At 48.2% G+C, this 16,524-nt stretch overlaps 1 protein-coding gene across 7 annotated transcripts in view; it reads right to left on the bottom strand.

Annotated features, from left to right (window-relative positions):
• Positions 1-3,266: 3,266 nt before the first annotated feature.
• The window catches only part of LOC123353653 (gametocyte-specific factor 1-like), a 55,363-nt gene continuing 42,105 nt past the window's right edge, over positions 3,267-16,524 (bottom strand). For all 7 annotated transcript variants that reach the window (XM_044994940.1, XM_044994945.1, XM_044994943.1 and 4 more), the window contains exons 3-7: positions 15,523-15,649; positions 13,795-13,884; positions 7,183-7,258; positions 4,321-4,415; positions 3,267-3,397 (exon numbers count right to left, since the gene is read on the bottom strand). In XM_044994940.1, the coding sequence (XP_044850875.1) occupies positions 3,387-3,397; positions 4,321-4,415; positions 7,183-7,258; positions 13,795-13,884; positions 15,523-15,649 (399 nt within the window). In that variant the 3' untranslated portion in view covers positions 3,267-3,386. The remainder of the gene's footprint in view (positions 3,398-4,320; positions 4,416-7,182; positions 7,259-13,794; positions 13,885-15,522; positions 15,650-16,524) is intronic.

The raw sequence follows: 16,524 nt of genomic DNA on the forward strand, positions 1-16,524 counted from the left end.
ACAAGCTTTCCCCAGCAGACGTTGGTCCAGTAAGAGAGATCACCTCACCCATCTTCTCTCTAATATCCTAGGACCAACATGGCTACAACACTGCACTCAACTTGATGGCATCTGTTTGGAGAGAGCACAACTTCTGAATGCAATTGGGAGAGGAGGAGCATGCACACACAACCTCTGCCATGGGGGGGGAGAATTAAGGACTCCAGCATGGAAGGGGCATGGGGGACTCTGGTATGGGGTACACACAGACCCTGTCACAAGTGGGGCTTTAGGGAGTTGCTAAAGTGCAGGGGAATGAGAGGATGACACAGAGCTGGTAGGAGAAGAAGTGGGAGCACCCAAAGAGTCCCTGCTGTTCACAATGAACTCAGCCTACAGAAGCTATGATGCATGCAACCCTCTAGTGGTAACTCTCACACAAAGGGACAGCAGCTTGTGACAAATGCCCCTTGTACTGGGGTAGACTATGTTACATGCAGCCCAGTTAATAGATCCACTGTCTTGTTGCAGGGAGGGGGGGAGCAAGGAACACTTTACCTGTAAGAGGCTTTAGCACAGTGTGGACACCATCCTCCAAAAGTGAGAGCCTCTGCAGGGTTGCAACTAGCTTCAAAGGAAGAAAGCAAGTCACTGTTAGAGGATATGGGACAATATGTTCAGAAGACTGAAAATACAGGCCCTTTCAAACAACACTGATTTTACTACAGCCAAATGCAAGGGACAGCCATTTCAGAACAAGGAATGCAGGCCATACCTACCGAATGGGGGACTGGATCCTGGACAGCACTGGCTGAAGAGGATTTACAGGTCTTAGACGAAAAGAAGTAGCGCGTGAACTCCCATTGTGATGCATCTGAGACTGCTATAACATGAAATATATGGAAGAATGCAGGCCAAAAAACAGAGCAGGTGACATACAGTTCTCCCCCAAGGAGATCAGTCACAAATTTAACACATTATTTTTTTAACAAGCGTCATCAGCATGGAGGCATGTCCTCTGGAACGATGGTCTAAGCATAAAGGGGCATATGAATCTTTAGTGCACCTGGACTGTAAATATAGAACCATCGAATATTAGGGTTGGAAGAGACCTCAGGATAGGGTGACCAGACAGAAAGTGTGAAATATCGGCACGGGGGTGGGGGGTAATAGGAACCTATATAAGAAAAAGACCCAAAAATCGGGACTGTCCCTATAAAATCAGGACATCTAGTCACGCTACCTCAGGAGGTCATCTAGTCCAATCCCTTGCTCAAAGCAGGGCCAACACCAGTATCTTGGGATGCCAGCTACAACAGTGCCATGTAAATGCCTGTTCTCACTTTCAGGTGATATTGTAAACAAGAAGCAGGCAGCATTATATTCTGCAAATGTAAACATACTTGTTTGTCTGAGCGATTAGCTGAACAAGCAGTAGGACTGAGTGGACTTGTAGGGTCTAAAGTTTTTCATTGTTTAGTTTTTGAGTGCAGTTATGCAACAAAAAACCCATTACATTTGTAAGTTTCACTTTCATGATAAAGAGATTGCAGTACAGTACCTGTATGAGGTGAACTGAAAAATACTATTTTTTCATAATTTTTACAGTGCGAATATTGTAATAAAAATAATAGTGAGTGCTGTACACTTTGTATTGTGTTGTAATTGAATGTACATGAATATATTTGTATTGTGTTGTAATTGAATGTAAATGAATATATTTGAAAGTGTAGAAAAACATCAAAAATATTTAATAAGTTTCAATTGGTATATTAACAGTGCAATTAATCACAATTAATTGTTTTGAGTTAATCGTGAGTTAACTGCAATTAATCCACAGCCCTAATTTAAATAAGTGTTGAAAAACGGAGGAAGGTGCAAAAAAGAGCTACAAAAATGGTTCAAGGGCTGGAGAAGATGCCTTGCAGTGAGACCCAGGGAGCTCAGGCTGTTCAGCTTATCAACACGATTGAGGTGTCAACATACCTCCCTTGGGATCTCAGGGTATGTCTTCACTACCCGCCGTATCAGCGGGTAGCAATCGATTTCTCAGGGATCGATATATCGCGTCTCATCTAGACACGATATATCGATCCCCGAACGCGCTCCTGTCGACTCTGGAACTCCACCAACCCGAACGGCGGTAGCGGAGTCGACATGGGGAGCCGCGGACATCGATCCCGCGCCGTGAGGATGGTAGGTAATTCGATATAAGATACTTCGACTTCAGCTACGTTATTCACGTAGCTGAAGTTGAGTATCTTATATCAATTTTCCCCCATAGTGTAGACCTGCCCCCAGATACTGGGATCTAAAGGGCTCTTCAGTCTAGGGGATTCAGCTAGAGCAAGAGGCAGTAGCTGAAGGTGAAAGCAAACAGATTCAAATTAGAAATAAGGCACATTTTTCATAGTGGTGATGATTACCCCTTGGAATAAACTCCCATGGGAAGGGGATGGATTCTCCTTCTCCTGGGGGGGTCTTCAAAGCCAGGCTGGAGGCCTTTTGGAAGATGCTTTAGTCAGACAGGTTACTAGGCTTGATATGGGGTAACAGTGAAATTCCTGACCTGTGATAACTAGGTCAGGCTATACGGGGCCACTAGATCTTAAGAGGCATAAGAATGGCCATACTGGGTCAGACCAATGGTCCATCTATCCCAGTATCCTGTCTTCTGACAGTGGCCAATGCCAGATGTCCCAGAGGGAATGAACAGAACAGGTAATCAAGTGATCCATCCCGCTGTCCATTTCCAGCGTCTGGCAAACAAAGACTAGGAATGCCATCCCTGCCCAGCCAGGCTAATAGTCATTGATGGAACTATCCTCCATGAACTTATCCAGTTCTTTTGAACCCTGTTATAGTCTTGGCCTTCACAACATTCTCTTGCAAGGAGTTCCACAGGTTGATTGTGCGTTGTGTGAAGAAGTACTTCCTTTAGTTTGTTTTAAACCTGCTGCCTAGTAATTTCACTTGGTGACCCTTAGTTCTTGTGTTATGAGAAGGAGTAAATAATACTCCCTTATTCACTTTCTCCTCACTAGTCAACATTTTATAGACTTCTATCATATCCCCCCCTTAGTTGTCTCTTTTCAGGAAAAGTCCCAGTCTTATTAATCGTTCCTCAAAGGCAATGAAGGGTTCATTCCATCCAAGCCACTTCTGTTGGGAAGGAAGAGTAGATGGGAAATGCACTTTTCAGAAGGGTTAATGTGGCACTGGGGCATCTGTCAGGACACTGACATGGTCTCTTCTGGAAGCAGAGAACGCAACACACTGTTGATACAAAGGGAAGTTTTATTTCTCAGTCTGGACACTAAGAACATGTCTAAAATGGCTATTGGGGAAATCTACAAGTTTAAAAGCTTCAACTGTTCTCCAGGCTGCTCTTTCCCACAGCAAGAGCCTCACAGAGATCCTGCAGAGAGAGAGAGAGAGAGTCAGGAATGATGACAGACTATAGGCGGGGGAAGGTACTACATTTATAAACAGCAGGTCCTGCTGTAATGTCACATGCCATGATTGAGTTATGTCAAGATTACAGAAGCTGAAGACCATGTTTCCAGAGTCAGAAGCCAAGGCAACGAATCAAAGGGTAGAGCCCCCGGCTATACCAGTACAGTTAAAGTGATGCACCCTAGTGTTGAGGCAGTTATGCTGGTATAGGAGTGCTAGTCCTGGGATAGCTATTCCTATACGAGAAGGTGAATAAACTCTACTGATATAAACATGTAGAACTACATCCACGCTAGGGGTGGTACTGGGGACTACAGTGCTAAGAAGTCACACCCCTCACTGACCTAACTGCCAGTACAAGATCTGTACATAGACCAGGCCTTAGGGTCACATGTTACTTATACAAGAGGGCACTATTTTAGTGTGCACTATATAGCCCCAGGGAGCTTCTGATTCAAAAGGAACATCAGCCTGTTTCTAGTGGAGGAAAGTCCTCTAGGACACCGAGCTTGCAGGAAGTGACACTAGTTCAGTAACATTCACTTTGGGCAGGGAGCAGCTTTGTTGGAGTCCACTCTCATTTAGGATCTTCATTCGACTGCTCCCTCATTCCATGGGATTGTTGGCTCCCAGCTACAGGACACGTTCTGCTCATGAAAGCAGTGTGCCTTGAGCAAGTACCTTAGTAACTAGTCCCTTCGAGACCGGACAGCAAATGTCCTGGAGTACAAGACATGCCCAAGACATGAGTACAGTAAGACTCAGGGCTGACCCAGTACAGCAGGGACATACGGACTCTTGTGATAAACTTGATGTTATATCGTGACCCTTCCCCACCTCCCAGACACAGTTTAGTCCCACTCCCATGGTGTCCTGGCCTCATACCATTTCTCCAGGAGTGACCCTTCGGAGTCCATGCTGCTGCTGAGGTGCTCACGGCCTGCATTTGCTGGTTTCCATCCTGGCCTGCCTCACCAAGACTGGACAATGAGATGGAAATGGAGAGGAGTTAGTACATATACACCAGGATGAGGAGTTAGCATGGCCCATGTCAGGCTGCCAGATAGTCCCTTCAGACAGCTCCCACATGCTTTCTGCATAGGACATGCCTGCATCACGGGACTCTGCCTCCATAAGCCCCACCCCCACTGCCACATGCACCGTAGTCCAGGTTACCCAGCTCTGAAAGGCCAGTTCTAAATAGGACCTCATGGCATTCCCTGGGATCTGCCACCATTGTGTGCTTGAGGGTTCCCCCTTCTGACAGCTGGACTTTCCCTTAGGGAGTCCTGGCAGTGTGTCTCTATCCTGTTCCATGTCAGCAAGCACTGGATTGTTTCCCCACAATACCCCGGTAACAGGTAAGTCTTGTCCCCAGGGCAGGGGCAATGCCTTGGTTGTAAGCTGCCATGGGCCTTCCCAATGCAGCCCACACGTGAGCTTGGACCTTCAGCCCAGGTGAACGATGGCCCCCTCCCACCTTGGCAAACTGCAGCTGTTCAGGCACCTGCATGGATTTTACTCCTGGCCAGGAGGGTTTGTGAAGAATGTGCCCACAGTGGCTGGACCACGAGCTCTCTGGGGCATGAACAGTCTGGCTGGTTTGCCCAGCCCCTAGCACAGCGGGGTCTTGCTCCCCATCTGAGATCCCCAGGTGCTACCACCACTCGGACCCTGCTTAGAAAGCACATTTACATTAACTGGCTTAAGTCAGCATTTCCTGCTGCCATGTGTTTAAACGGCTGGACATGTTCCACTCACAAAGCAAGGATTTCAGGGTGAAGCAGCCAACAGCTGACTGCTCCTGCATATCCCAGTCTTGCTTTGGAACTCAGCCTGCGTTCCCTTAGAGGGATATTTCACTTCCAGTAAGAGCCCCCCACATCTCTGGTGTTCAGCTGTTTGTCCCCCAAAGCTACAGTGTGGCTGCCATTCCACTGAACTCTGGATCTCCTGCCCCTAGTGCCCCTGTAACTGCCAGGCTTCAAGAGCTTGGGAACTCGCCACACTGCATTGTCTGAGGCCAGGTGTACACCACACCCCCACACCCCCCTAGCCCCCCAGGTAGACAATGCTGTGTTGACAAGAGGGCTTCTGCCATCAACATAGCTACCGCCTCTCGTTAGCTACGCTCTCCCAACTTCACTACAGCACTACAGCTGTAGCACTCTAAGGCCTGGTCTACACTAAGTGGGGGGGTCGAACTAAGGTACGCGACTTCAGCTATGCGAATAGTGTAGCTGAAGTCGAACTACCTTAGTTCGAACTGCCTACCTGTCCAGACGCCGTGGGATCGAAGTCCGCGGCTCCCCCGTCGACTCCGCCACCGCCGTTCGCGGTGGTGGAGTTCCGGAGTTGACGGGAGCGCGTTCGGAGTTCGAACTATCGCGTCTAGATTAGACACGATAGTTCGAACTCCAAGAAGTCGAACTCTACGCGTCGACCCGGCGGGTAAGTATAGACCTACCCTAAGTAAAGACAACAAGCCCTAAGCCATGAGAAGGGTTAAGGATCAAGGAGCCCCAGTGCTCTCAGTTATATGGGTATAAGCTAGGAGAAGCTCCATGGATGTCTGTGAAATTGCTAATGGAATTTAATAAGACTCTGGCACTGACAGATGTTTTGGATCCTGATAGACCCAAAGGAACAGAAACTGAGTTGGGCTTCTTCCCTCATGCAGGCGGGGTGGGGGGAGTGTAACAGGACTAGAGCAATGTATTTCTAACATGATTGCTGCCTCCTTCCCCACTCATCACACCACTCACAGGCCTTTCTGCCTGGAGCCTGACTTGCCTTGGCAGGCTGCTCCCAGTCCTACCCAGCTGGAGCTGCCTTCTTCTCTGCAGCTTCCCCAGGACTTTGCCTTAACTATCACAGAGACCTGATTGGTGGGCAACATGACCCAGTCACATGACTTTCATTTTCCCCACTTGAGGAAAAACATGTCATGGATGGGGCCAAGACCGTTGGGGCCAGCTGCCCTGTGACAGTGTTCACATTATCTGAGAGACCTGGGCACATCAGTTCTTTCCTACCCCTGCAAATTCAGGCAGGAGTCTCCAAGCAGTTCTCGTGGTGGCTCCATTTATGCCCAGCAGACCCATGTCCTGGCCCAGTTCTGACCTCACTTATACCCATGCAATCTGCAGCCCTTAGTCAGGCTGTACGGGTGTAATGTGAGCAGAAGCAGGCCCATTACAGCCCTGGGCACTGCAGGGGTGTGTCTAGGGAAGTTCCGTTAGATTTCTGGCCGCCCACCTAGAATGGCAGCATCCAAGAGTTTGACTATTGCAGGAGTGCACAGAGCTGTTAGAGGGGCAGGGGCCCAGCTGGTCAAACAGTGTGGCCAGCCCCAAGTGTTAAACACAAACCAGCCTAAAAGTCAGGCCCCAAAACCCCATGAAATCTTAGGAGTTGGTTTAGTTTTGCCTGCTGGTTACAGAGCATTTAGGCTCACACAGTCCATGTTTTCAACCTTTCCTCTCAACCAGGGGAGGGCACATCTAGACATGTGTTTGAAATCATTCTTAGCTTCCCAGCTGCTGGGGCTTTACAAAAAAAGCCACCAAGGATCACGAGACTTGCAATAAAGTTACCAGTGCCACAGCTCTTGACACTAGCACGGCTACCCCTCTGATAGTAGAGCTGGGACATTCACACCAGTGGGGGGACCGGCCTGATCTGTGGCTGCACCCAAAGGGGTGCAGAGTGGCTGCTAGAAGACGTTAGAGGAGAGTTAGCTCTTACCTTTGACTTGTGCTTAAGGTGCAATTTGCCTTGAAGCCAAGAACAAAAGGAGAACTGGCAGCAGACTCATCTGCATCTGAGGAGGAAAAGCCTAGTGTGAGTGCACAATGAAAGGCTTCTGGACCGGTTTAACACACCACGACTCTACACCCACAGATAACATGAACTAGAGGCCATTGGCCCTGCTCTCTCCCCAGCCCACTTACTTGGAACAGATCCTGTTCCAGAGTTCTCCTGAGCTGTGTTTCAGAAGGAAGATGCAACTCCATGCTCTGGGTGTCCTAAGCCTCCAACTGCTAGAAGCTGGGAGTGGACCACTTGGAAGTTGACCTGTTCATTCCCTCTGAAGCAGCTGGCACTGACCAGTCAGAAGACCAGATACTGGACTAGATGGACCATTGGTCTGACCCAGTATGGCCATTCTTATGAGTGCCCACAGTGCTAGTCCTGCTCCTGCTGCCCTCCCGAGTTATAAGGGGCATGGGCATGCAGAGGAACCACAATGCCAGGGGTGCTAGCTGGTCTGTTGGAAGGGGTTCTCTCTTGGGATTTGGGAGCGTTGCCAACACCCTGTACGGTGCATGCTCAGGCCCTCAGTAACAAGCTAGAGAGGTTTTATACCTGCACAACAGTTAAGCTTGCTATTGACAGGCGGGGGCCTGGCACAAAGGGTTGGAGCAGGATATAGACTTGTTTGCAAGAGACTGACAAGGCTGACAACTCATGAGATGTTTGCAGTGTTGGTGTAGCAGTGTCCGTCCCAGGATATGAGAGAGACAGGGTAGGGGAGGCCATATCTTTTAGTGGGTCAATGTCAGTTAGTGAGAGAGACAAGCTTTGGAACCACAAAGAGCTCATCTTCAGGGCTGGGAAAGGTACTCAGAGCATCACAGCTAAACACAAGGTGGAACAAATTGTTTAGAATATGTGCTAGCTACTTACACTAAAGGACCGTTCAAGGTGAAGTGACTTGTTAAAACCCTTCGGAAGACAGCCGGGGGAAATGTTAGTGGGTTACAGATTGTTGTAATAAGCCATAAATCCAATTAAGAGTCTGGTGGCACCTTAAAGACCAGTGTTGACAAGGCAAAGTCAATCAGGGTGGATGTGGTCCACTCCTAATAACTGATGCTGATCAGGTGGTTCCTCAGTTTCTTTGAGAGTGTGTGGCACAATCTCTCACCATATAGTCTGTATTTGTGAGTTTTTTCATGAAGTTTATGGATTTCCACTTCATATGGCTAAATTCAGTGCCTTGCATGATGCCAAGTATCAGAGGGGTAGCCGTGTTAGTCTGTATCCACAAAAACAATGAGGAGTCCAGTGGCACCTTAAAAACTAACAGATTTATTTGGGCATAAGCTTTTGCACAGATACAGACAGATAGCTTCCTCTCCACGTACAAACAGATGGACAACATACCAAATGGACTGAAGGTAAAAAAATTCATCGCCACACTACACTGACTGTGGTGGGAGAAACTGAGGAACCACCCAATCAGCATCAATTATTGGGAGTGGACCACATCCACCCTGATTCTCCACTTGTAAGGTAACTCCCTTCTCTTCATATGTCAGTATATTTATTCCTGCATCTGTAATTTTCACTCTATGCATCTGAAGAAGTTGGTTTTTTTTAATGCACAAAAGTTTATGCCCAACTAAATCATAGAATATCAGGGTTGGAAGGGACCTGAGGAGGTCATCTACACCAACCCCCTGCTCAAAGCAAGACCAACCCCCAGACAGATTTTGGTCTCAGATCCCTAAATGGCCCCCTCAAGGATTGAACTCACAAATCTGCATTTAGCAGGCCAATGCTCAAACCATTGAGCTAGTCCTCCCCCACATCTTCTCAGTCTTTAAGGTGCCACTGGACTCCTCGTTGTTTTTGTGGCTACAGAATAACACAGCTACCCCCCGATACATAACTCTAGTGTGTCTCTTCAGTTCATGATTTTTAGTGTCTAGCAAAGTTAGGAATTTAAGCTCTCAGGTCTATCTTTTGAAGGGTGTGTGCAGGTTTCCTTTGAGGATGGGGACTGAGGTCAGATATAGAGTGAATGACTTTGTGAAAATTATTCACCCACAGGTGATAGGTATTTTTGCCTTAACATTTTTCTGAGAGTTCATTCGAGAGCAGTGATGGTCTGTCTGGGTTCACCCCCATAGTTATTGGGGCATTTAGTACACCACATGGTCTGATAGGCACATGTAAGAGCCCTGGATCTTGAAAGAGGGGGGTGGGTGGGTGTGTGTGATCACTATAGTAGTAGAGATGTGTCTACAAGTTTTGCATCTGTTGTTCCAGAAGGGTCTGGTGCTGCTTTGAGGTGGTGTGTTCAATCTGTGAGGACCTTGGAGAGCTTGAGGGAGGCAAAAGAAGGGGTTCAGGAAGGGTTCCCTACCTGGTATGCATTGTACTTGTTTGGGTTGCAGCATGGGTTGGCAGGTGACAACTAGGGGTGTGCAGTCTGAGGGGTGTTTTATTTCCATATTGAAGCAGGTTCTCTCAAGCTATTTGGGTGCCAAACAGTCTGTTATCTACAGCTAGACATTCTGATACCACAAAATATGCTCAAAGCAGCAAGTCTGGGATATACACCTTAACACACTCAAAACTGCCTTCACCAAAGGACACGCCACAGAAGTAGCTCCAATCAGAGAATGGGACACCGAAATACCCCAAGAGAACCTGCTTCAATAGAGAAATAACCCCCCTTCCCCGCAACTGCACACCCCTGCCACCTCACACTGGAATCCATATTTGGTTTCAAACAAACGGCATACAGAGCACATGTATAAAGTTTTCTGATGATACCAAGCTGGGAGGGGTTTCAAGTACTTTGGAGGATACAATTAAAATTTAAAATGTGGACAAACTGGAGAAATGGTTTGAAGTAAATGGTAGTTTGAGTAGTGAGTTCTAAAATGCCTAACCTGTCCTTGCTGGAGTAATTATCACTATGGTAAATTTAAATACATATAGGTGGTTTCTACTGGTGCTGCACATCCATACATACCTCAGTGCATATATCATAGAATCTCAGGGTTGGAAGGGACCTTAGGAGGTCATCTAGTCCAACCCCATATAACATGGATGGAAAAAAATTAGAGGTAACATTGCCTATGAGTAAAGCTGTGAGTTTGTCATAGAGGTCATGGATTCTATGACTTTCCATGACTTCTGCAGCAGCCTGTGCAGCTGACTCCAGGGCTGCCTGAGCAGCTCAGGCAACACCTGGGTCAGTTGCACCAGCCACTGCTGGGTCAGTCTTGGGCACCCCCACCCAACAGCAAGAGGAGCAGTTTGGGTGTGGGAGGGGGCTCAGGGCTGGGGCATGGGAAGGAGTAAGGGCTCTGGGCGACGTTTACCGTGGGGGGCTCCCTGGAAGCAGCAACATGTCCCTCAGCTCCCAGCAGCTCTCACTGGCCACGGTTCTCTGCCCCCAGCACTCCCAAGATTTAGTCAGAAGTACAGTACAAGTCACAAGCTGGGAATTTTTGTTTACGGCCTATGACTTTTAGTAAAATACCTGTGACTAAACCATAGCCTTACCTATAAGGGAAGATTGAAAAAAACTGGGTTTGTTTAGTCCAGAGAAGACAAGACTGAGGAGGGAGAGAGGAAAAAAAAAAAGTTTAAGTACATAAAAGGTGGGGGGGGGGAGAATTGTCCTCTTTAACCTCTGAAGATAGGACAAGCAGCAATGGCTTAAATAGCAGTAAGGGAGGTTTAGGTTAGTCATAGGGGAAGGGAGGAAAAAAAAGCTTCCTGTCAGGGGAGTTAAGCACTGGAATAAGTTGTCTAGTGAGGTTGTGGAATCTCTGTCATTGGACATTCTTAAGACCAGGTTAGACAAACACCTGTCAGGGATGGTCTAGATCAGGGGTGGCCAATCTGTGGCTCCAGAACCACATGCGGCTCTTCAGAAGTTAAAATGTGGCTCCTTGTAGAGGCACCAACTTCTAACTTTGCTAGACACAAAAAAAAAAAAACACACACCATGGACTGAGACACACTGGATTTATGAAAAGCAACAAAGAGTCCTGTGGCACCTTAGAGACTAACAGATGTATTGGAGCAGAAGCTTTCATGGGTGAATACCCACTTCGTCAGATGCATGTAATGGAAATTTCCAGAGGCAGGTATAAATATGCAGGCCAGAAGTCAGTCTGGAGATAACAAGGTTAGTTCAATCAGGGAGGATGAGGCCCTCTTCTAGCAGTTGAGGTATGACACCAAGGGAGGAGAAACTGCTTTTGTAGCTGGCTAGCCATTCAGTCTTTGTTCAATCCTGAGCTGATGGTGTCAAGTTTGCAAATGAACTGAAGCTCAGCAAAAAGAACAGGAGTACTTATGGCACCTTAGAAACTAACAAATTTGAGCATAAGCTTTCGTGGGCTACAGCCCACTTCATCGGATGCACGTAGTGGAAAATATAGTAGGAAGATATATATACACACACACAGAGCATGAAACAATGGGTGAGAGATCAGTTAAGGCAGGGGTCCCCAACGTGGTGCCGTGGGGACCATGGCGCCCACCGGGGCATCTAAGTGCGCCCGCATACTGTCCGGCAGACGAGCATCAGCTGAAATGCCGCCAACAAGCTGCGTCATCCAGAGGTGTCACCGCCAAAAATGAGCAGCATTTCGACAGTGACGCCTCTGGATGACGCAGTTTGTCGGCGGCATTGCCTATTGACGTTGCTGCTTGTCGGTGGAATTTCGGCGGATGCTCGTCCGCCGCCACAGTCCTCTGTGGCTCATTGCCTGGCACCCACCAGATGAAAAAGGTTGGGGACCACTGAGTTAAGGTGAAGCTCAGCAGTTTCTCTTTGAAGTCTGGTCCTGAAGTTTTTTTGCTGCAGGATGGCTACCTTAAAATCTGCTATTGTGTGGCCAGGAAGGTTGAAGTGTTCTCCTACAGGTTGTTGTATATTGCCATTCCTAATGTCTGACTTGTGTCCATTTATCCTTTTACGTAGGGACTATCCAGTTTGGCCAATGTACATAGCAGAGGGGCATTGCTGGTACATGATGGCGTACTGGATTTATGGTTTATTACAGTAATCAAACCACAACTCCCTCCCCCTCCCCCAACTGGAGGGGTGTTAACAGACCACTTCACCATGAATGGTCCCTTGAAATGTGTTAACTACTTATGCAAGATCCAGCAGGAGGGTTCAGCCTGCCCTGGAGGAGCCAGTGGTTGCTCTCACTGATTTTAGCGATAGGGAGCTGGCCTTGTCCATGCTATGGGGCTTCAGGGAAGAGATGCCCACTGCTTTGGATAAGCCATCAGGACCCCGGCACAGTAGAAACCTCAGCAGCTGGAAACAAAGTGCCACCATATTAAACCTGCAGCCCCAGAGCCTTGATGTCAAATTCCAACAATACTGAAGCTCAGCAGGAGCACAGGGAGGTGAGGGGGTAAGCCTGTCAGTGCCCCCAAAATTCCCCAAGTGGAGACAGACACAGCCTTGTCAGCTACAGCTTGCTTTGGCCACAGTAGGATTTTGACATGTTAACCACACACCCTCAGACCCCTGCCCACTGGACACCTTCTTTAGAATTTAAATGTGGTAAGTGTTGCATTATACAGCTTAGTTTATTAAACTAGTCAAGATAAAACAGTTGTACTTTAGCATGTGTTAAACTGGTTGAGTGAAACCCTAGCCACCACAATCTAACACCAAACCTTTAATCCTATTTAAAGCAAAAGCCCACAGCTGTCTAAAGTGGGTTATCGACAGGGGGAGTTGACCAGAGTAGCTATTCTGGGATAGTGCCATTTCAGAACAAGCATGATTTTATTCCAGGATTTCTTCACTTACGAAGCACATGAATTATTCTGGAATTAAAGTCACTGATTCTGAAATACTCAGGGAAGGGTCACTAAACACCAATTAGCTTCCATATGTAGACAAGGTATAGTAGTGACTGGTAAAGCTAAAGGCAGAATGGTGTGTGGTTTCACGCTCTAAGGCAGGGGTAGGCAACCTATGGCACGCGTGCCGAAGGAGGCATGTGAGCTGAATTTCAGTGGTACTCACACTGCCTGGGTCCTGGCCACCGGTCTGGGGGGCTCTGCATTTTAGTTTAATTTTAAATGAAGCTTCTTAAACATTTTAAAAATCATGTTTACTTTACATACAACAATAGTTTAGTTATATATTATAGACTTATAGAAAGAGACCTTCTAAAAACGTTAAAATGTATTACTGGCACACACCACCTTAAATCAGAGTAAATGAAAGATTCGGCACAGCACTTCTGAAAGGTTGCCGACCCCTGCTCTAACCTAAAACTTAAGTCAACCCGGCTATGTTGCTTCGGAGTGTGAAAAATTCACCCGCCCCCTGAGAAATGTAGCTAAGCCAACCTGAGCCCTGGTATAGATACTGGTGGGTCAATGGAAGAATTCTTCCACTGACCTAGCTGCCTCCTTGATTAAACTACAGTGACTAAAAAAACCTCCTTCCACTATTGCAGTAAATGCCTACACTTTAACACTTGTAGTGTAATCATAGCCTCAGCCAAGTCCTGTGAGGCATAGCTACCACATGCCAATGACATCAGAGACAACAGCTTCTTCACCACCACTCACCTGCCTCCCAGTCCTCTTGGCAGGGGGGACACTGCCAGGATCTTGGAGTCTCTTTCAGTTCCTGCTTGGGACTGAAAGTCATTGATGTCCCTGCAAGCAGAGGAGACATGTTACAGGACTGAAAGGAAGAGGAGAAGCAGGGTAGCTGGTCTAGGAGTGAAACATGGTTGTCTAAGTGGATCAGGGCTCAGTTCTGTTAGCCAGAGGCCCAGCATTACGGGGAGGTCAGAGGTCACATTTAACTGGAAATGCTCCTTAGCTGGTGAAGAGTCTCTGAACTCTCCTCAGAGCCAGGCTCAGGTCAGACTGAAGTGTGTCCAGGGTCTCTGCTCTCCTGCACTGGCCCCAGCTCACTCCAGCCAGCTGGACAGCCTTTGTTCCCCAGAGCACAAGCTCATCCACCCTCAAGTTCCTGCCATGCACAGAATGGAGAAGCCTTTAAAAGCCAAACAGCTTGACAAGCTGAGAAGTGTTGGCTCCTACAGCCCTAGCTGGGAAGACCAGAGAACTCCCCACAATCACCCTGACATTACACAATGGGGCCAATATGGTTCCACTGCTATAAATGGGGCTCACGCAGAGCTGATGCCATCGGCCCTATGGGGCTCAGTACACACACTGATCTCCAGAGTTCTCAGTACAGCCGTGGGGCCAGGTTCTCATCGCAGCTGAGACAGGAAAACCAAGGAAATGTGATTTTCCTGTCTGAAAGCAGGACAAAAAGTAAAAGCCACCACACAAAAACAAAAAACCTCACCAAGTTTCAGCTAGCGCCTTCTCCCCCGCATTTGGCTCAAGTGAAAATGTTTCATTTTTGACTATTTTGTTTAACTACAATTAGTTTCAAATTGTCATTTTGAACCAGAAAACTGGATTTTCTTATTTCAAGAGTCAAAGAATGGGACTAAGATTTTTCAAGTTGTAGTGTGTGTCAAAGCCCAAAGAACCCTTTCCCAGGAGGTGTTTATGGAGGAGATCAATGAAGCACAGTGTTTTCTGACAAAAGAAGTTCCCCACTGGCTCTCCTGGCACCTAGTTAGCAATTCAGCAGGGCCCAGCACCCTAAGCCTGGTGTTGGGCACTTCAGAAATGCTGGGCCCTAGTGCTCTGCTCTCTGGATGCAGGTTTGCAGGCCAGCCGCTTCCCCTCCCCCGGGAGATGTTAGGCGAGTCAGTAGCTCCTGCCCCAGTGAGCAGATGGTAGAGACCAGGAGTCTTCAGTGATGCCAGGTGACCTGCCCCCTGCTGTGCCAGGCAGGGAGCATGTCCCCCAGCTAGCCATGAGGATACTTCCTGAGCCAGCTGTTCATCTCCTGCAGGCTATGGGCATTGGGGAGGGAAAGGGATTTCTAGCCAATTCCTGCAGAACCTGTCAATGAAGGAAGAGCAGCAGAAGCCCAGCCTGTTCTATGCTGGGATTTCAGCCACTAGAGCAAACTCTGCATGGTCACGATTTATAGCAGTGCAGCTAAGCCAGCACCTGCTGCTGCTGGTACAGAGAGATGTGCTGGGCAACAGCACTCAGCCTTGCTCAGACCAAGTGGACCTACAGTAGTTGTGATGAGTGCAGGGTATGCTCGGGGCTTGCGTTGGTGTCCAGAGCAAAATGCCCTAGAACAGACTCCCTTGCAGTCTCCCTAGGCTGGGGCAGGTCAAGTCAGTCAGCAGGAGCAGGCACGTATTAAAGCAGGTGTGCTACCGCCGGCTCCCCCCACTCCCCTAAGCTTACCACTGAACAGCTCTGGCGCCCTGTTGTCTGTGCAGGTGGAGATGTGCAGCTGGAGCTCTCGCTTTGGGACTCTGTGGCGAGCATTGTAGGGGCACGTGGCCAGCTCTTTGGCTCTTTTCTTGTTATTCTGGAAGAGAAGCCACAAGATACCACTATGCAGAGACAGCAGGGAGGTACCGTCGTGAGTTCTGCTCACTGCTTCCACAACTGCTCGTAGGGGGAGGCAGCTGAGAGGACCTCTTAGGGATGCATCAGAGCCAGAAAACTGGCAAGCCGGAAACAAATCATTGCCTTGGCGAGTGCTTACTGAGAGAGCACCACTCAGTAGGTTCACATGCTGCAGCTGGGAGCAAGCCTCCAGACTGGACAGAGACTTGAGCTAGTGGTGCTCAAAGTAGCCGCTAAAAATAGCAGTGTGGACGCTATAGCATGGACTGGAGCTTGGACTCTCAAACCTACAGTGTGAAGCGGGCTTAAGAGCCCAAGCCACAACATTCACATTGTGATTTTTAACTGTATTAGCTCAAGCCCCACTACTGTAAGCCCATCTACCTGGGCTGTGAGACTCTTCCCCTAGCTGTTGTGTAGACATATCTGTATGTGCAGGGAACCTGGTACATCTGCAGCAGTGCTGAATTTCTTGGGTTTGATTCTTGGTTGCTCCAGCCCAGTCCAGGAAGAGGTGGGGAGCGGAACAGGGGGACTGTCTTCAGGCTACCTTAGCTCTCCCTAGACTTGGACTGAGCTGCTCCTGCCCTTGCTGCTACAAATTAGAGCAACCTTTGGGCTGCTCTGACTTATGGGGCTCTACTTCTCATGGCCCCTGGGCAGCAGAACACAGGTATAGCAGATACTCTAGCTACACCCAATGCAGCCACAACCTGTTCCCTACATCTGGACATGGAGCTGGGCTAGCTTGGAGCCTGCATCCGACCCAGGGAGGCCCCTCTGCAGGCTGTTGTTCCAGGAGACCATTTCCATGTGCTTCAGGTCCTTTTGTGC

This window comes from Mauremys mutica, chromosome 20, assembly GCF_020497125.1.
Source record: "Mauremys mutica isolate MM-2020 ecotype Southern chromosome 20, ASM2049712v1, whole genome shotgun sequence".
Taxonomy (NCBI): domain Eukaryota; kingdom Metazoa; phylum Chordata; order Testudines; family Geoemydidae; genus Mauremys; species Mauremys mutica.